This window comes from Enhydra lutris, unplaced genomic scaffold, assembly GCF_002288905.1.
Source record: "Enhydra lutris kenyoni isolate GAN:26980312 unplaced genomic scaffold, ASM228890v2 scaffoldscaffold109, whole genome shotgun sequence".
In the NCBI taxonomy this organism is placed as follows: Eukaryota; Metazoa; Chordata; class Mammalia; order Carnivora; family Mustelidae; genus Enhydra; species Enhydra lutris.
The window spans coordinates 770,461-791,305 of NW_019154193.1; the positions used below are offsets into that span (position 1 = coordinate 770,461).

The following is a 20,845-nucleotide window of genomic DNA, read 5'->3' on the forward strand; positions in this document are numbered from 1 at the left end:
TTTGAAGATTCACTTATTTATATTTGAGAGAGAGAAAGAGTGTGTGTGAGCGTGTGTGTGTGCGCTCGCATGCATATGAGCAGGGCTGGGGCGTAGCGGGTGAGGGACGGAAGAAAAAGGAGAGAGGATCCCCAGCAGACTCTCTGCTGAACAGGGAGCTTTATGTGGGGCTTGGTCCCATGACCCTGAGACCGTGATCCGTGCTGAAACAAAACTCCCAACCTACTGAGCCAACCAGGTACCCCTAAAATTTTTTTTTAACTTGCAGGACACACACATACATAAATCTGGGGGAAAAAAAAACACCACAAGCCCCACCAAATTAGTGTTATATTATTACTTGGTAGGAAAATTAGGGATGAGTTTAATTCTCTGTTACCAGCAGCCCAAAGCATGCTAACTGATAGGCCTGGGTTAACTCTCTCTTATTCTGAGCCAGTAAGACTCAGCTTATTTGCCGCCTCTTCCAAGAAGCCCTCCTGCACTACCTTCCTTTGTCCCCAGTTATTCTAGGTGCTCCTCTTTGGCACTGGACTCTGAGCTATTCTGTGATACTCTTTTTCCCTGTGTCGTACTCACTCATTTGATTTACTCTATCCCTGCTACACTTGGAACTGGCCACAGTCAGAAATTGGAGTGTTTCATTTTTATGCCCCCGATCTGTGCGGAAGGGAAAAGACCTTCAGGCTGGGCAGTGGATTCTCTGCACTCTGTGAATCTGAAGTTCAAGGAGGGGAAGGACTAAGAAGGGTGAGCCAACACGGGGACAGAGGTACACCCTGCCTTACCTTGGCCAGCAGGCTCGAAACATGTTTGACTTCACTGTGGGCCTTCACTAACTCTTGCTTGAGCTCGGTGCAAGAAAGCTCCAGCTGCTCCTTCTCTGCGCGAGCGACCCTCAACATCTCTTGAACCTCACGGCCCTCGGCCGTGTGCCCCACGGGGCTGGTCTCTGTAGCCTTCTGCTTCTCGTTCTCCAAATGAGCCTTCAGCGACCCGTGTTCCATCCGCAGCCCTTCGAGCGTGGCTCTGCACTCCTCCAGACTCTGAGCCATCGCGCCGTTATTCCGCCGTTCCAGGTCCAGACACCCATTCAGTTTTTCGTTTTCTTCCTTCAGGTGTTTAATCATGTCTAAAGCGCCTTGGTTTTCCTCCTCAACCTTCCGCAAGCTGCAGGTCAGCTGCTGCTGGATGTTGAGCAGCTTCTCTCTTTCGAAGCGGCCCTGGTCCAGGATTTCGGCACACTTCTGCTCCAGCTCGAGGATCTTTCCCTCCTGCGCCGCGGGCTCCTCGTTCTTCACCCGCTCCTGCAAGAGGTTCAGGAGTTTCTCGTTTTCTTGACTCAGCTGCTCGGCTCTCTCCCGGTGCTGGTGGAAGGATGTTTCTAAGAGCACCTTCTCGTCCACAAGCTTCTCGTTTTCGGCGGTCAGCTCCTGCACCATCTGCTGCTGGTCGGACAGTTCCTGCAAAGTGGCCTGGAGCTCTTCAGCCGTGCTGTGATGCTTCTCCTCAATCTTCTGGATCTTTTCCGTGAGGGAGGCCAGGGACAGCTCGCTTGCGTTGTTAGGGGAACTGCCGCTGGTCGAACACTTGGAGCCCTTAAAGGGGTTGCTGGTGGAGGATAGGGGCTGGGAGGGGGTGTCTGCTGCGATGTGCTCAAAATCGGAGGCATCGGGGGACAGAGAAGCTTTGGTAACATCGCTGCTCGAAGAGCCCGATGTCCGTAATACATTTCCGTGTCTGCTGTTTGCAAACTCCTCAATATCCCTGGACAACTGATGCCCCGTCGGGCTGCCGAAGCTTGACTCCTGAGTTAGGGACGTCGGGCAGCTGCTGTCCCCGATGTGACTCACGCCCCCCTCTGAATTTGGGGAATGCTCCAGGTAAGTCAGTTTCTCCCTCAAGGCCCGGTTCTCCTCCTCAAGCTCTGCAAGTTCTTTCTGGAAACTCTTGTTTTTCTCCTCTAGAGTGCGTATCAGGGGTTCTGAGTCACCCGGCGAGGAGGAGGTTCCGTCTGGGCTGATGTCTGAAGCCTCAGCTCCTTCAGCGCCTGGAGTCCTTTTCTCCTTGCATTTCTTCAGTTCACTTCGAAGCCTGTTAATTTCACTGTCTTTTGCTTTGGCTTCTGCGAGAAGTTCCCGAACCTGGGACTCGAGCACGGCCTTCTCCCCGCCTTCAGGCTCTTGCTTGGGTCTTGTGGAAGTGGTCCTCAGGTGCTTAGTAGGGGTGGGCGTGCTGGAAGAAGTTGGACTGGACACTGGCTTCCTGGGGTTGGAGGGACCGCGTGGCACGGTTCTCTCCCTCGAGACAGTTGCTGAAAGTTCTCGAGGAGCTGGAATGCCCGTCCGTTTGGTTGTTGGCACAGCCCCTAAGGACAGAGGAGTAGAAACCAATGAAGCAAGGCAAGTACTTTTATACATGAAACCCAAGTGACTTCAAGTCACGTGGGTTAGTGAAGAGGGCAGCTGTTGCCCTTTACTCATGCCCCCCACACCCCGGCTCTGGATAAGTATTTGGGTCTGGCTGTGTTTCTGTGCCTCCTCCCACAGCCCTATATTTTGGGGGAAGCTGGACTCCAAGCCTGAGCTCCTCATAACTACATCCCAGCACAGTTGCTGGTTCAAGGCAGGTTTCTGGGTGAAACAGCAGGAGAGGGTTGAGTCATATAAAGTCTGGGAATGGCTGCCACCTCTTGTCATCACAAGAGGAAGAGAACGCAGAGTACACAAAGAAGGAAACCGAATTCTTAGTAGCACCGTGGAGTTACCCAATCTGTCAACCCTGGAGCTTAGCCTAGAGCCAGCAGTTCCAATGACACAAACCAATAAATACCCTTCATTCACGGCACTGTTAATTGGGTTTTCTGTAACTTGCAGCTTAATGCGTTTGAACCGTAACCTTGGCAACTGAACAGCCTCCCGACAAAATGCAAGTTCATCTTGAATTTTTTAAATTTTTTTTTTTAAATTCACCAACATCTTCTGAATGAGCACGAATTGGACTGAGAAATCACGACACACAAATAATACCACGTTAAGACTAATCTAACCCAGTGGCACGCTGCTTTAATCACAGGTGGCAAAGGTGTGCTTATTTGTATCCAGAGAAACAAGAGTAAACGGAGCAGGGCCACCTTGCATGCATCTGTGGTACAGTTTTCAATGTTAAAGGGATTTACATAGTACGGAAGTGATACAGATCTTTAATGGGAAATGTAAGTAAGGAACTGTTTTCTATTTTGGTCTATACTACATTACAATATTAAAATAAATTCTGGGGCTGAAATCCCAGACATCAATCTCTTATATGCCTCAACCCACCTCAGAGGTTAGCGTGTAAATGAACATTTTGAACCTATTTTTACAAACTGGAAGACCCCTGATGAATGGAGGCTGACTGCTGTGACTTACCTAACTAACTCTGCACGTTGTGTTGAAGGTCTCCAGTAACAAAGGACCCTAGAAGGAGTCACCAATTCCCAGGGCTCCAAAAGGGAGAAAGTGGCGGGGGGATGCCCGCACAGACTGGCAGCAGCCACAGTCCACAAGCACGGAGCAGAGCCCAGCGTGGCACAGGAGCTCTAAGCCTGTGGCCAGGACGCGACTAAGGAGCACCTGTGGATCTGAGCATCCTGAAACGGGAGGTGATGATGTGAAGGCCAATGCCATTCACTGCTGCGACTAACAGTCAAGTGCCCTTGAAAACTCGGAAATAAAGGCTAAACTGGGGACACCTGGGTGGCTCAGTTGGGTGGGCGGTGGACTTGATTCTGGCTCAGGTCATAATCTCAGGGTCCTGTGACCCAGCCCTGCATGTTCTCGGGCTCTGCACTCAGCAGGGAGTCTGCTTCACCCTCTGCCCCTCCCCCTGCTCTCTTTTAAATGCTCTCTCCTTTTAAAAAAAGATTTTACTTATTTATTTGACAGAGAGAGAGCACAAGCAGGGGGATGGGAGAGGAAGAAACAGGCTCCCCACTGAGCAGGGAGACCTATGCAGCTCGATCCCAGGACCCTGGGATCATGACCTGAGCTGAAGGCAGATGCTTAACGACTGAGCCACCCAGGCACCCCAGTAAATAAAATCTTTAAAAATAAAAAAGAAGTTAAGCTATCATACTAATATACAGAAAAACTATGGTTTTTACAGTAACTTTTCAAACTAAGTTACTGGAGAGCTAAGACTACTATGATACACACTTAGTACTTTTGGCTGTCTGACTTGCACCCTACTTAATGGAGAAAACACTCGGGGAACAAAAGATTTATTTAATTATTCTTGTAAAATGAAGATCGCAATCACTCAGCAATAAAATGTTTTAGTAATGCTGGATTAGGTAATCCTGATGATGCCAAGGGCCCCTAAGGTCAACGGAAGATGGGAGTCCAGTTTTGGCAAAAGTGTCGTCAGAACAGCCGGGAGGATCCGGAACTGGTCATCACAGAGCCGCTGGCCCTTCTGTATACAGACACTGAAACTAAGGCTCCTTTTCGACCGTTTGTTGGACGGGCAGGCCTCAAACTGCACAACAGATCAGCTCTGTCATCATTTCCAGCCCTAGGGGACTCCGCCCTCTGCTGCCAAATCTTAGTTTATTCTCCACATAGGTGTTACTACTTGCACCTTACCTAAACCGAGAGGAATTTTTTAATGTCAAAATACATTTGTGAAAGACATCCAGCTGTGTGTTATGAAATACACAATCCAGTCGTATTTGTTACTACATCTGTTCTTTTTCTGTAATCCCTTCTGACACCTCATCAGCACCGAAGGAAGTCACTGGTATGACTGTTTTCCTAAGTTGCTTTTTTTTTTTTTTAAAGGTTCTTCCCAGCTTTGTACGCATCATTTCCAAAACTGTAATTACCAGAGGTTAAGTGTAGAGGGTGGCAAAAATTCACTGGGGGACCAGACTAAGGTTGGTGCGTGGCGGCTCACCGCCCCATGCAGCGCAGGTGTCCCTCGTCCTGGACGCAAAGGGTGAGTCCTATTGCTCAGAATGCAGTCAGTCAGAGGCTCTACGACTCTGTCCACCTCAAGTACTGTGAGTAAAGACACCTCACTGCTAGGGCGCTTGGGGGCCTCGGTTGGGCAACTGTTTTCGATTCAGGTCATGATCCCAGAGACCCAGATTCAAGTCCTGCATGAGGCTCCCAGCTCAGCAGGGAGTCTACTTCTCCCTCTGACCCTCCTCCACTCTTTCTCTCCCACTCTCTCTCTCAAATAAATAAATAAGATCCTAAAAAAAAAAAAAAAGCCTCATTGCTAAGCATTACGTCCTGGAACCCTGAAAAGGGGCACAGCTCCTGACACATACACCGTGGCAAGGGGGGCAGAGAGGCGGCCGGAAGCCTGGGGCTGATGGAACAGGGACCGCTTGGCTGGCACTCTTACTTCTTGGACCTTTTCCCCATCCTCACACCAGACCATCACTTATTCCTACTGAGGCTGGCTGTCAAACTACATGAATTTAAAATAAAAGCAAGCTCCACCTCATAATTGGGAAGACTAATATGATTTTTTTTAAAGATTTTATTTATTTATTTGACAGAGACAGCAAGAGAGGGAACACAAGCAGGGGGAGTGGGAGAGGGAGAAGCAGGCTCTCCACAGAGCAGGGAGCCCAATGCGGGGCTCGATCCCAGGATGCTGGGATCATGACCTGAGTTGAAGGCAGACGCTTAATGACTGAGCCACCCAGGTGCCCCTTATATGTTACATTCTAAAATGCCAAATGGGGGCGCCTGGGTGGCTCAGTGGGTTAAGCCTCTGCCTTTGGCTCAGGTCATGATCTCAGAGTCCTGGGATCGAGCCCCGCATCAGGCTCTCTGCTCTCTAGGGGAGCCTGCTTCCTCCTCTCTCTCTGCCTGCCTCTCTGCCTGCTTGTGATCTCTCTGTCAAATAAATAAATAAAATCTTTAAAAAAAAATAAAAAAATAAAATGCCAAATGAAGGGTATCTGGATGGCTCAGTCAGTTAAGCATCCACCTTCGGCTAAGGTAATGATCTCAGGGTCCTGGGAACGAGTCCCGCATTGGGCTCTCTGCTCAGCTGGGAGCTTTCTTCCTCTCCCTTTGCCCCTCTCCCTGCTTGTGCTCTCTTGATCACTCTCTCTGAAATAAATTTTAAAAAATCTTTAAAAGAAAAATATATTTAAACATCCTCCCCCCTCTCTTTTTTGGTAACCACCCAAAACCTAAAACCCTAAAACCTGCTGTTCCTGGAAATGTTTCCATATTTTTGCTTTGTTTTCCTTTTGGTATGGATCCAGTCGAGGTCCTTAAGAATGCTTCATCTAAATGTCTGAACTGTCCTCACAGGAACTCCTGATTCCAGTCTCTCCCAGCTTGGAGACCTAATGGACCAATATGACTTAAACATCTTGCTTCCTATTCTGTTCTAGAATCTGTAAGCATTTCCCCCCTACCCCCACCCCACCCGCCGGATGCATCAATGTCAAACTTCTTCCCTGGACTTTCAGGGTCAGGCATAATAGTGTCCAAATCAACATATCCAACCTTTTCATTTTAGGGTTGTTTTTCCTCCTCCCAACATACCTATTTAACCCATTCAATGTCCCCAATATATCTATGGTTTATTGAAATAGCATTTCCTTTCCACTGGATCCTTCTAATGGGCATTTAAACATACTTAACTCTCAATTACAAAAAAAAAAAAAAAAAAAAAAAAAAATCTGGGGCCCCCGACTGGCTCAGTCAGTAGAGCATGTGACTCTTGATCTTGTGGTTACGAGTTCAAGCCCCAAGTTGAGTGTAGAGATTGTTTAAAAATAAAAGCTTTTAACAAAAGAAATCTGGAATCCACATCGTCCTCCAGCTAATATCTGATCTTGTTTACTGGTTGTCTTCCATTCTTCCCCTGTCATTCGCTCCCCTACCCACTGCCATTACTCAACCGAAACCCTATCTGCTAAGGCCATCGGCGACCTCCACGTGGGCCAACACAACAGACATCATCAGTCCTCTCAGCAGAGCTGGCACAACTCCCTCCTTTCTGAAGCACACCTCTGATGTCCCACTCTCCGGTTTCTCTCTTAACCCAGCAGCGGTCCTCTGTCTCTTCCTTTGCTGGCTCCTCCTCCTCTCTCTGCTTCTATTTGTCAGAAGCTTCAGACCTATGTCCTGAGCCTTTTTTCTTCTTTTATTACAAATTATTTTCCTGGTGATTCTACTCCATCTCATGATCTTAAAATACCACCTATATACTGATGATTCCCTAATTGGGCTCTTATATGAACCTCTTATCTGAGCAACAGATCTGAATATCAAACTACCTACTCGATCAGCATAAGTGAATTATAACAAAAGTACCTCTAGTTTGGATTAAAGGCATACGGGTAGATTAAGAAAGAGTGAACAGATTGTGCGAAAGGCCTGTAGTGCAGAGAGCACTGGCAAGGAGGGGGCTGATAGGAAGAAGGCTCATTTATCAAGGGAGCTCAAGGATGGCCTCACTGACAGAGCTGGAGTTTAAAGGGGATCTACACCCATTAAAACAAGGCCAGAATGCTTGGAAGAAAGAAAAAGACGGCACAAGAAAAAGCTCTCAAAATTTTTAAATACTTTCTTTTTTAAATTAAAAGATTGAATAGAAAGGATGGAATGCAAAATCAAGGAACTCTCCCAATATGCGGGAAAAAAATGATAACAAGATGGAAATAGAAAAGATTAAACACTCAGGGCCAATCCAAAAGATCACGCAGTCAAGTAACAGAAGATCCAGAAATAGGACCGCATGGGTGGCTCAGTCGGCTAAGCATCTGACTCTTGATTTTGGCTCAGGTCATGATCTCATCAGGGTTGTGAGACTGAGCCCCGAGTCCTGTTCTGAGCTCAGCTCAGGAGTCTGCTTGAGATTCTCTCTCTGTCCCTCCCTATGTGTGCGCACATGCTCTATAAATAAATAAGTAAATAAATAAATTCTTAAAAAAAAAAAAAGAGAGAGAGAGAGACCCAGAAATATAGACCCATGGAAACAGAGTGGAGGAAATTCCCAAAGGACTGATGTGAAAGAATTCCCCAAGGATGAAGAATATTGGGTCTCCAGAACTTGTGTCACAAAAAGTGAATGAAAAAGACCCACATGATGGTACAATATGCTGTCTATTAATTTTCAGAACACCAAGAATGCCTACAAGTCTGGGGAAGGGGTGTGAGCATGAGACTGGCCATATTGTAGCAATACTGAATTCTTGGAGGCAACAAAGCAAATGCCTTCAAAGTTCTGAGGGAAAACGATTTTCTTTTTCTTTTTTTTTTTTAAAGATTTTATTTATTTATTTGTCAGAGAGAGAGAGAGAGAGAGGGAGAGAGAGCAAGCACAGGCAGACAGAATGGCAGGCAGAGGCAGAGGGAGAAGCAGGCTCCCTGATGAGCAAGGAGCCCGATGTGGGACTCGATCCCAGGACGCCGGGATCATGACCTGAGCCGAAGGCAGCTGCTTAACCAACTGAGCCACCCAGGCGTCCCGGGAAAACGATTTTCAATCTAGAATTCTATCCTCACCCTAACTATAAACCAATCATAGAGGTAGAAAATAAATTTTAAAACATGAAGACTCAGAAAAAAATTAAACTGTAACACCCTTTTTAAGTTATTTGAAAACAAAGGAGTAAACCAGAGAGAGAGAGAGAAGGTGAATGATCCTGAGAGAGCAGAGGTTCTAACAGAGGAGACCAGTCAAGGGGAGTCTCAAGATGGTACCCATGGACCAAGTCGGGAGAAAAAATCCAAGCTGGGTCAAGAGGATAAAGTGCCACTGACGGAAGTTTTTTTGAAGGAACATCTAATTGATGAAGAATATGAAAAAGAATGAGGATATAATAAAAACAGTGAGAAAACCAGAAACTTCATAAAAACAAGGAGTTGCATAAGAAAGGTCACAAAATCATAACAGATGACTTTACTCTGCAGGGAATATATATATATATATATATACATAGTCACAATTACATCAATACTATTTCAATTGATCTATACACAATCTGCAAGATGATTTTGTAGAACATTGGAACATTATCCCAGCTAGCAAAAAAAGTTAGGGGCGCCTGGTGGGCTCAGTAGGTAGAGCATGTGACTCTCGCTCTTAGGGTTGCGAGTTCGAGCCCCACCCTGGGTGTAGAGATTACTTTAAAAAAAAGATTGGGATGCGGGATGGCTCAGTTGGCTGCGCATCTGCCTGTAGCTCAGGTCGTGATCTCAGGGTCCTGGGATCGAGTCCCACATCAGGCTCCCTACTCAGGGGGGAGCCTGCTTCTCCCTCTCCTCCCCACTTATGCGTTCTCTCGCTCTGTCTCTCTCTCTCTCTCTCTAATAAATAAGAAAATCTTTTTTAAAAAAAAGATTAAAAAGCCTTAAGAAAAAGTGAAAGTACAAATGAAAGACAAGGGAAGGTAGACCACATGTGGAAAAAGCTGGTAGAAATGGTAGTGACAATAATATCCAACCTCATTTGGCAAATGGCGAGTTTCAAAGATACTATATACAACTGACAAAACAAGAAATAAACATGGAAAATGTTACTGAAATAAAGGATGTAGGCAAGAAAGGAACTTAAAGGAGTCATGTTAAGACTCTGTGAGGAGGTGAAGTTATGAGTTAAATCCTCATCTGTTAGAGGAGGAGTCAACAAAATGTCTATATTTGAAAAACCAGGGGCACCTCGGTGGCTCAGGTGGTCGAGTGACTGCCTTCAGCTCAGGTCACGATCCTGGAGTTCCAGGATGGAGCCTCGTCGCATCAGGCTCCCTGCTCAGCAGGGTGTCTGCCCCTCCCCCTCTCATGCTCTCATTCTCTTTCAAATAAATAAATAAAATCTTAAAAAATAATAAATTTGAAAAACCAAAAACTAGATATGTCAGGAGAATGAGAAGACAAACCACAGGCGGAGAGAAAATACTTGCAAAATATGTATCTGATAAAGGGCTGTTATCCAAAATAGACAAAGAACTCAAGAATAAAAAAACAACTCGATTAAAAATGGGCAAAATACCTGAACAGACACCTCACCAAAGAAGACAAACAGATGGCAAATAAGCATATGAAAAGACATTCCACACCACCTGTCATTAGGGAAGGACAATTTAAAACAACGATGAGAGGGGCGCCTGGGTGGCTCAGTGGGTTAAAGCCTCTGCCTTCGGCTCGGGTCATGATCCCAGGGTTCTGGGATCAAGCCCCACATTGAGCTCTCTGCTCAGCAGGGAGCCTGCTTCCTCCTCTCTCTCTGCCTGCCTCTCTGCCTACTTGTGATCTCTACCTGTCAAATAAATAAATAAAATCTTTAAAAAAAAAAAAACAACAACGATGAGACACCATGACACACAAATGAGAACAGCTAAAATCCAAAATGCTGACACCTCCTCCTGCCGAGGAGGAAGTGGAGCAATACGAACACTTGTTCATTGCTGGTGGGAATGCAGAATGGTATGACCACTGGGGAAGACGGTTTGGCAGTTCCTTACAAAACTAAACACACTCTTTGCCGTGATTCAGCAATTGCATCCCCTGGTATTTACCCAAATGAGTTGAAAAATCACGTCTACGCACAAACCAGCACACAGCTGTTTGCAGCAGCGCTATTCATAATCGCCAAAACGTGGAAGCCACCAAGATGTCCTTCAGGAGGTGAATGGAGGAACCGTGATAGGTCCAGGCAATGGAGTATCATTCAGTGCGAAAAAGAAATGCGCTAGGAAGCTACGAAAAGAGGGCGGATCCTTAAATACAGACTAAGAAAAAGCAGCCAATCTGAAAAGGCTCCGTACTGTACGATTTCAACTATCTGATATTCTGGAAAAGGCAAAATTATGGAGACAGCAGGAAGATCAGTGGTTGCCATGGGGTGGGGGGGAGAGAGAACGAACAGGGGTGCACAGAGGACTCTTAGGGCCGTGAGTCTATTCTGTATGATAATATCATGGTGGATACATTTGTCCGGACCCACAGAATGTAAACCATGGACTCTGGGTGACTGTGATGTGTCAACGTGTGCATCAGCTGTAACAACTGTACCACTGCGGTGAGGGACACTGATGGCGAGGAAGGCTGAGTACACTTGTGTTGGAGGGGGCAGGGATTGTATGGGCATTCTGTGCTCACCCAATTTTGCTGTGCCCAAAACTGCTCTAAAAGTCTATTGAAAAAAAAAAATGCAGCGTACACAAGTATAAGCAGTTAACTTTGAGAAGTGGGAAGGTGTAAGGCAACAGCAGTTTTGCTTTTCACGAGAAGGGGCCCTGTCCCATTCCATTTGCTAACCTGTGCATGCACTACCTTGGATAGTAAGAATGGAGAAAAAGAAATGGGAATGTTTGCAAATCGGTGCGGAAGTAGGTAATCAGCAGTCCGTTGGTTTTACGGGCAGCACTGTTCCTTTGGACTTAGAACAAGCGAGATAAAGGCAAAAAGTCTGAGGCCACACAGCCAGAAGGAACTAAACCTTGCTATCAAATCGCAGGCCCCACCTTGCTGGTCAGGCTGCAAAGTCATGTTTTCCGAGCTAGACCAACCCTGCGGGGAGTTTCAGTGGAGTATCTTCTAGAGATTCATATATTTCATATTAAACCTCACAGAAACTCCTCTGCAAACCAAACGGCGGGGGAAAAGCACAAAAGAATCCTACGGAGGCTAATGAACCACATTACTTGCTTATTTTGCTGCCTTCGAAAAAAGCAAAGAATAGGCTCCCCATTTAGAGATGGTTTTTGAAACACCATAAAAGTTTTCTATCTTGTCTTCATTTTGCACCCCCTCCCTTTTTTCTTCTTTTTTTCTCAGAATGCCAAATTAATTTTACTCGCACTCCACTTGCTCGGTGGCTTGTAAATTTGTGTCCTTCTCTTTCCCACAGAGCCACACTGTTCCACGGCCACCATGAACAGTGCTCCAGACGGGAGAGGGTCTCGGAACAAAAGCCCCCTAACACTCTGTGGGGGCTCCGGCCCGGGGAGGATACAGTGACCACTCTGTGCTGGGCTCAAGGCAAGATAAGGCAGGAGACAAAGCGGCAGTGTTAACGAGGAGAGATGACAGCACGAGCTGAACGGCTCCTTGTGGGCGGCCCACACGGCCGGGTGCCGGCATCTCCAGGAGAAGCCAAAATGCAAAACGGTTCTGGAAGGGCAGCTCCCAACATGCCATTTGAAAAGCACAGAGCAGGCGGGGACGTCTCCTGTCCGCTGACACTGAAGTGGCCGGGGCAACGGCTGGTCTCACAATTCACTCTGCGTGCTGGGTAGGCCTCCTGGCCCACTGTGTGCGCCAAATGAAATCTTCACAACACCGTTGCACAGGAGATGCCCCCCGGGGTCCCCGGGCAGCAAACACAGAGGAGGAGGAGGGGCTGAGAGCAGTGGGACTTGTGTGAATTGGAAGAGCTGCCTCTCCGTGCGCAGCCTTTCTCTCCGTAGAGATGAGAAAAGATCCACTTCCCAAGTTGTGAGTCTTTCCGGGGAGGAGGGAGGTATGCGGAGCCCAAGGTGGGGCTGGAACTCACGACCCTGAGATCAAGACCTGAGCTGAGCTCAAGAGTCAGATGCTTGACCGAAAGAGCGGCCCAGGCGCCCCTATGAGTCTCGATGTAACCGAGAATGACCCGCTCTAGATCACAGTTTAGCTCTGACTCCCTAAAATTACAACTTGGCTGAGTGGTAGCCCCAGGTCACTGCAATCAGCGAGAAACTTCCAAGTGCTACCATTAAAAAGATACCGAATTCACCAATGACAGAAATTAGAGAATTAGGTGGACAGGGCACACCGAAATAGGTTTATCTGGATTACCATCACTTTTTTCTGTACTTTTTCTTAAACCACGCATAGGTCAAAACATAGAACTTTAAGGAACTGACCACATTCTTCAGACTGGGAGTTCACAAGGCGGGAAATGATACTACCACTTAACGAGCATAGTGCTTTGATTTTCAAAGCATCTTCATACACATTAATTTGAGGCTCCCAAAAATCACTTGGCAAAGTATTGTTATCTTCATTTTATGCATAAGGAAACAGAGTCTAGAGGCTTCACAACTTGCCCATGGGTCTCACAATAAGTACGTCTTCCCATACCTAAGCAAGCACAAAATGTGTTATTTCAGAACTGGAAGAAACAGAGAAATCATGTAACCTAATCTTTCATACCAAGTAGTAGTGACAGCGTCTGATCTTGGCTGTTATTTCCCTGAAAATCCTTCGTCACCGACGAAGATTTTCAGGGAGAGAGAAGCCGGCATTAGACAGCCCTTCCACCATGGGAAGCGCAAAGATCTGGACAATCCTTCTTTATATGCGGCTGAATTTGATCTTCGTGAAGATGGCACGTGTCGGTTCCAGTTCTGGGACAATCTGGAACCACGAAGAACAAAACGACTGCTTCTTCCACATGACATCTGAATATATGAAGGCAGCTTTGTTTCTCCTCAGTTTTCTACTCTGTAAGCAGAGCATTCCTGATCCTTTCCGCCAAGCCTCAGGGGAGCCGGGGGTCACTCATCGGGTGGACTGCCCCGGGAGTCTCTGATTTAGCAATGTCCCTCTGAAACGTTACCCAGAATCTCAAAAATGCTGCACGAGCAAGGAATCTCCTGGTCACAAGAGAACCCCCAACTCAAGCTTGTAACAATCAAAGGAAACGTTTTTGGCTCACGTAACTGGAATGCTGGGGGCAGGTCTGGCTTGGGGTCCAGCACAACTGAAGAATGTTCTCGTGGCTCATTGGCTCTCCCTCCCCTGCCTCTGCGTTCCTCAACAGGCCGCCTTCATCAGTGAGCTGCCTTGCCTCACGCCAGGGGGAGGTCTGGACGGTTCCAGGCCTCACATCTGCACGCCACCACACCCAGGGAAGAGGAAAAATGCTGCACCCCCCCGGGCGGGATATTAGATGACAACTAAAAATTACATATACTGTTTAGCAAGTTACCATTGTTTCAGGACAAAGTTTCCCCGTTAACTTCATGGCTAGAAAGAACCATTTTATTTTGCAGGTCAGGATTTTGGAAAAGGCTTGGCCAGGCAGTTCTAACTTAGGTCGATGCTGCCCGGTGATTGCCGTCCCCGTGCTGGCTGGGGGCTCAGTCACTTTAAGACTGGCTGGGCCGGACAGGCCAGCTGGCTCAGTCACATGGAGGAAAGGACAACCAGGGCCATCACATGGGAGTGGAGCTGGACCACTGGAGTGTGTGTGGGGGAGAGTATTCCAGTAGGGTGGTCTTGGGGTGGCTGAGCCCATTACAGAATGGCTCGGGGCTCCAGGGCTATGTCTGCACACAAGGGTGGGGGGGTCACTGCAGGGCCTCTCATAAGCCAGGCTTGGCGGTCACATGGGGTTACTTCTGTCCTATTCCACTGGCTGAAGCAATCCTAGGCCTGCCCGGATTGAAGGCTCACATTCTTGACAGAGTCGGTGGCAAAGTCACCGTGTGGAACAGCGCACAAGGTGGGAGGCAGTTTCCATCTCTGGAAACTACAATTCAATTCATCATGCCTCCCTAGGCTGATGACAGAGTTTTCTCTCCTAAACCCATTAACTGTGTGCCTCTGTTTCCCACGCTGGTGTTCTCATCGTTCAAATGTCGAGACAGGGAAGCCAATGGTAATTCTGCTGATGACTTGCCGGTTCCAAAGAGACACTGAAGACAGGGTAAAGTTCACGCTGGTAAATACGAGATGCTCAGTTCTGGACACCTTGTGGGCCAAGCTGGTGCCACTTCTTCGGGACGGGAGAAGAAGTAAAGGCGTGTGGCTCAGTGGGTTAAGTGTACAACTCTAGATTTCAGCTCAGGTCATGATCTTAGGGTCACGAGATTGAGCCCTGCATCGAGTGTGGAACCTGGTTAAGATTCTCTCTCTCTGCCCCTCCTCCCACCCCTGCTCCCTCTCTCTCTCTCTCTAAAATAAACTGCTTCACCATGTTCTTCAAAATCAAGCTCTAAGAGCGGTAAAAATATGTTTGGCGTTTTACCACCCAAAGCCTTCCCTTTTCCTTGACTTATGTCATAAATATTTGTAATTGAAAGAAAGAAAACGGCTCTCCCCTATGTACAACTTACTCTGCAGTGGATACCTTACACATGTGAGCCCATTTAAACCCTTCGTAGCAGGTGCTGACTTCATGCATATATTACGTCGCAGGAAACCGAGGCAGAGGTGGATGCAGATACCCTGCCCAAGGTTACGCGGCTTGAGCTGAGATTCGAACCCAGGAAATGTGGTCTCCAAAGTTCATACTCTTAGTCAACAAACTCGCCCCTCTACAAGTAGAAATGATAACGCTCTTTCTAAAACTGATGTAATCAAGATCCCCCACTTTCCTGAGATGCGCACAAGAAGAGATATGGAAAGAATGTGTTCTGTGTCAACACAGAGGGGCTTATCAGTCTTTTGTCTGGGATTATAACACACGCATATATGACAGAGAGCTATAAACTTGGTTTTGTGACTTCTACTTTAGCACTAGAATATACAGCATTTACAGCGTTCCAGGAGAGTGGAAATAGAGTTAACTTGTTCTCTTTAATAACAGAGCAAATACTTCATAGGAAGGATGAACGACAACTTATTCAACCAGTTCCTGCTGAGGAACATTCACATTGTTCCCGGATTTGGCACAGTATCTTTCCTCTTTCCTCTCCTCCTCCTCCTCGCATTGAATTGCTTATCATACCATTGCCAACTGACCTGTGCCACCACCATACCGGACAGTTTACGGGCATACCTCATAGATTCAGGATTTTCTGCAATATTTCCCCCAGATTATTACCTATGTGCAAGCAGAGGCTGGATATACCTCAGTATTGCTTCTCTTTCCCTTTCTCAACAACAGGACTTTTGCGAGGGGCACGTGGTTTCAGAATAAGGGCATTCTTCAGCCTCTTCTGCAGCTGGGGGTGGCTGGGTGACGAAGTTCTGGCCCACTGGGTACTGTAGCTTCTGGAAGCTCTCCTTACCAGGCAGTGCTCACTCCTTTCCTCCACTCTGCTGCCTGATATGCACATGCCACATGTGGGACCCTGAGGTCAGGATCTCACCTGGTGAAGCCAGATGTCAGCAAGAATCAAGGCTCAGCACCTTCAAGCCCCAGGCCGGCCTGGACCACGTACCCAGAACTTTACCTGAGAAACAAACTCGGGTTTTCATTAATAAAATACGAACTTCTTGACCAACTTGAGTAAGCTTTTATTGCTACAGAGAGTCAAATCCCTACTTCAATTTACATATTATTCATATCTATTTAACATGTAATGTGTATGACCCATTATACATAAAACGTTTTTAAAAATTTAATAAATTGCATATTTCTTAAATATGGTACCATAATTACATATAATATCTTACTGCCTTACAGAACATATATTAATATATTAAACTTCAATTTATATGTACATATTTAAAATCACATTATATAAAACATATGCATTTAGAAATACGGATCCCATGCTCATATCTCAAGAACATTTTTATCAACATTCATCCCATGCGTGGTCTCAGTGATGCCCTTGTTATTACAAAGGCCACTTTAAAGCCTTCTCTCCCAGGTTACCAGAGAGCCATCTAAGTAATCTGTTTTGAGATTTGGCGTTTTTTCGAATCCAAGACTGCAATCATGATATCACTGAAAATTTCATACCAAGTCTCAAATACATATTTACATGGTATTATGTCAATTTCTTTAAAAAAAAAATCTTCCTGTGAGTGTATATTGATGACCTACAACAGAACTGCTTACTCTGTCATATAATATCTTTCAAAGCCTCGATTTAACGATACGTAACACTTGCAACTATGAGATTATACTCCACAGAATACATAGCAAATTTGTTTTAAATATGCCTCCCTTTTTCTAAACCAGCTCTGTCAGACGGCCTCTGTAAGGCTCTAAAATGAAAACTGAGGTTTTTTAAGGCTGATTCCCCTGAATCTTAATTTGTTATTCAGAATCAAGTAATTAAGAACATGTCACTTGGTTAAAAATGACACTTTGTGAGTCCTGAATGTAAGGAGCTTCCTTTTTTTCCCCCTAAGAAATAATTCTGGGAGAAATTAGTCTCATATCCAGGCATATTAATTTGAGATACATTAATAATTTTATAATATTAAGTAAGTCTTCCCCTTCTGGAATGGAGTATAGCTTCTCCGTTATTTTAAGTCTTATTTTAAAAACCTCAAGGAGATTTAATACCTTTTACCTTATGTCCTATAATATTCTAGTTAAAATTATTCCTGGATATTTTATGTTACCTCTGAACTGGATTTTTTTTTCCAATTTCTACCATTAACTAGTTATTGCTAGTACAGGAAAAAAGCTATTATTTTTTTCTATATTTATCTTATACACGGTCACTTACAAATTCCCTCATTCGTGGGTCTAACTTTTCTTTTCAATATTTAAGCCAAAGATGTTTTTGCCTTACTGCATTAATATCAAAACAATGTAAAATAATAATAATACTTCAAGTTTTATACTTTTTCCAGGACTGATTTTGTGAATTTATATTTTGAGGGAAATGCACCTTTTTTGTATATATTGTTATACACTGAATTCCTCATTCCCTTTATATCTGTAACAACAGATCCTTACTCATTTTTAATATTTTTCCTCTTTTCTTTAATCAGAGATCACTTCCATTATTTGTCTTTTCAAAGAACTAGTGTTTGGTTTGACTTCTCTTCTTTACAGTTTTATGTCTTCTACCTCATGCCTTTCAGCTTTTAACATGATTATTTCTCTCTTTTTTCTTTTGTTTTTCTCCTAGTTTCACAGGTTGACTATTTCACGCAGACGTTTTCAGTCCTTTTTCTCTTATGGTAATAAAAGCATCCGTGATCATACATTTTGCGGCTGCAAAACCTCCCTCCCTTTGTGTACTTCTAGATTATTCATAATTTGTTTTGACTTTCTCTTGGTGCAGAAATTATTTAAACACGGAGTCTCTGAATTCCAAAGTAGTTTTTAATAATTATCTTTTTATCATTAATTTTGTTGGATTATGATGACAGATTATTGCATTTAAAATTGGAATTTTTATATTTTGCTTTCCGTTTTCTGTGACAAAGTATATGACCAACTCCTGCAAACAATCCTAGACCTAAAGAATGTATATTCCCTGTTCCATAAATGTGTCGAATCTTTTATTTATAACCTCTGTATTTTTGCTTCTTTTATTGTTTGTTTCAGAGGCTGAAAACTGGCAGCCTGCAAGCTACAGATATGTTTTATTTGGCTGGCAAAGTCCTTTAAAATGTATGAATCTCAATGCCTTTAGGCAAGGCATGCATTCTCTAGTTCACTGTGCGATTCCCATCATCTCTGCTGTCTTACACCCAATAATTCACATATTCGTGCTGCCCACATGGTCCCCGTGGGCATCAAGTTAGCAATCTAGCTTCCCTGGGCTGTCAAATTAGAAAAGCCACATAATTAACATCTTCTGGTACACTATGGTTTAAAAAAAAAAAAACACAACAATGCGTCTTTTATTTCATTTTTGTTCTATATATTTTGTTGCTTAAAGATTAAAGATGGTCACATATATTTGGTTTTTATCGGTACGTAATATCCCTCTTTTTCGTGCTTAGCGTTCCTGTTCTTACTTTCTACTCTGTGAGGCACTGATATGTCTCCTATTTATTCTTTAATCGGTGAATTTAGCTTAAGAATATTTATTGGGGGGCTTTTCTTTGGCTTTCTTGTTTCTGCTTCTTGTTTCTTATTTTGCTTCCTGTTCATTAACTCTTCTTTCGTTCTCTTCTCTACCCCTCACTTTTGCTGATCTGATACTGCTTCACTTTATTCCTTTCTGACCCGCTTACCAGGCATTACCATCCTCAATCCCCCTTATTTGGGGAATACTATGCATTTCTTTTCTGTTTGTGGTTACTGGCCATTCTTAATAGTCCTAACCAAACCTTCATCACAAGTAAACCACCATGGCCCCCCTAGTTCCTTACCAACAAAGGCAAGATTAATTTTAGAGTGATTTGATCTATGAAGGCCTTGAATGCCCCCACTGCAATCGTGGGTTTTGCTGAGCTACTCTAGAATTTTCAGTTCTGTGCCCTTGTCTAGATTTTCCCTGAAAGTACGATCTTTTTTTTTTTTTCCCCCAAGAATCCCGCTTTACAGTTACATTATGAATTTTTGGCTGCGTTGGCCTCCTCAATTTATATCCCCAATGTCTCAGGCTGCACGATTCACTGCTCGTCACAGTGTCTCACATGCTTGATCTTTGGCTTGAGGTTTCTGCTGATCCAATTACCAGTATCTAATTGGTCATTTGAACAGTTGCTCACGTAGGGTATAATAAATCCTTCACGTCTAAAAATATCCTTTTTTACTCTGATTCATTAAGGGATATCTTGGCAGAAGAATTTGTAACTGGCATTCTTTCGGACAATCTAGCTTTTCCACCTTTCTTTCCTACGCTTGGGGACTTCCCTACTTTATTACTCCTTCGAAGGCAGGTCCTCCTCCCACTGAATTAGCTGAAATTATCAGCTGTTTGCTTTCGCAGCCCCCCTTTACAAGCTTAGGTGGCCCCTTGACCCTGCCAGGAGTTCCACCTGCCCCAGGTGGAACTTGACTCCGGATCTGGTGCTACAAAGCAAGGACCAGGATGCTTACCTGGTCGCCGGCAGCTGCGGCGGCTGCTGCAAGACCAGGATCCGGGCCAGTAGGTCGGGTGCGGGCTGCACTGTCTTGGCCCATGCACAGAGCGGCAGCCTCCAGCCTGAGCCGGTGCTGCGTGAGAGTTTAGGCACTGTTCCGGGCTGCTCTATCTCCAACGTCTCACTCTCTAGCCCTTGGACAATTCCACAGCAACTCAATATCCATTAAAACTGATTTTTCTTCCTACATCAACCCAGATCAGCTCCTGCGGCTTGTGAGTAAGAACCCAGGCTGATATGGCTGCGTTTAGAAGATTCCAGATCCTTCGGGTCAACAGTCCTGACCGACTGTCCTAGCTGCTGGTGCGTGAGCATTTCAACACCATCCTAATTCCCCTCAAAACTGACCCACTTCCTGTCTAGAAGTTGGCAGGATTTATATCTTTATTGCTGCAGTTTAGCCATTAAATTATGTCTTTTTCCAGACTCCTGTGAGTCCTTTAATCTGAAGCCTAAAATCTCCTTCAGCTTAGGTTTTCTCCTTTTATTTTTTACATCTTCTCCACCCATTCCTTTCTCCCCTTCCTACACTGGTCTCTCAAACATGTTACCAATTTCATGATACCAGTATCTTTGTGTCTGACAAGATATCCTTCCAAAAAAATGAATTCAGTTCTCAATAGGGGCTGTTATCCTTTGTGTTTGTTTCATCTGATCAAAGTTTCGAATCAGGAACGATAACTCTTTGAGTTACTACTTTTTTTCTGGTGGATGCTTTCTTCTGTCTCTTTGATTTAGCTTTGCTCGTTCTCAATGTTCAGCCTGAGCGCTATACCTCAAGTTATTAAATCCCCCTCCAAGGGGATCACACCTTTTCATTGCTAAAGCTGGGTTTGGCCTTCGGCACCAATACGTGTCAGTGTTTCTCCGGCAGCGGCAAATCCCCACGTGGAGGATTCGCGAGCCTAGCAGTGCTTGGACCGGTACACTGGGGCCTCCCTGGCCTGGCCGTGGGGAACGTTTCTGTCTGATCTCACATTTCTGAGACTTCACGCAGGAGAAGCACTCCCTGCCGACTTCTAGCTCCTCAGATGCGAAGGACCTGGGGCCCCTTCAAGGGCTGAATGAGGGAAGGGGAAGGGGAGCTGTTAACTCCGCACACTGTGGCTTTCACTGTACTGAAAATCATTTCTGTTGTAAGCAGTGGCCAAAAGACAGGACCAGGCCTG

The 20,845-nt window shown here is 45.3% G+C and overlaps 1 protein-coding gene across 2 annotated transcripts in view; it reads right to left on the reverse strand.

The window, feature by feature from the left end:
• The window catches only part of LOC111139475 (sperm antigen with calponin homology and coiled-coil domains 1), a 195,031-nt gene that overhangs the window by 104,538 nt on the left and 69,648 nt on the right, over positions 1 to 20,845 (reverse strand). For both annotated transcript variants that reach the window (XM_022491742.1, XM_022491743.1), the window contains exon 3: positions 789 to 2,368. In XM_022491742.1, coding sequence (XP_022347450.1) covers positions 789 to 2,368 — 1,580 coding nt within the window. The remainder of the gene's footprint in view (positions 1 to 788; positions 2,369 to 20,845) is intronic.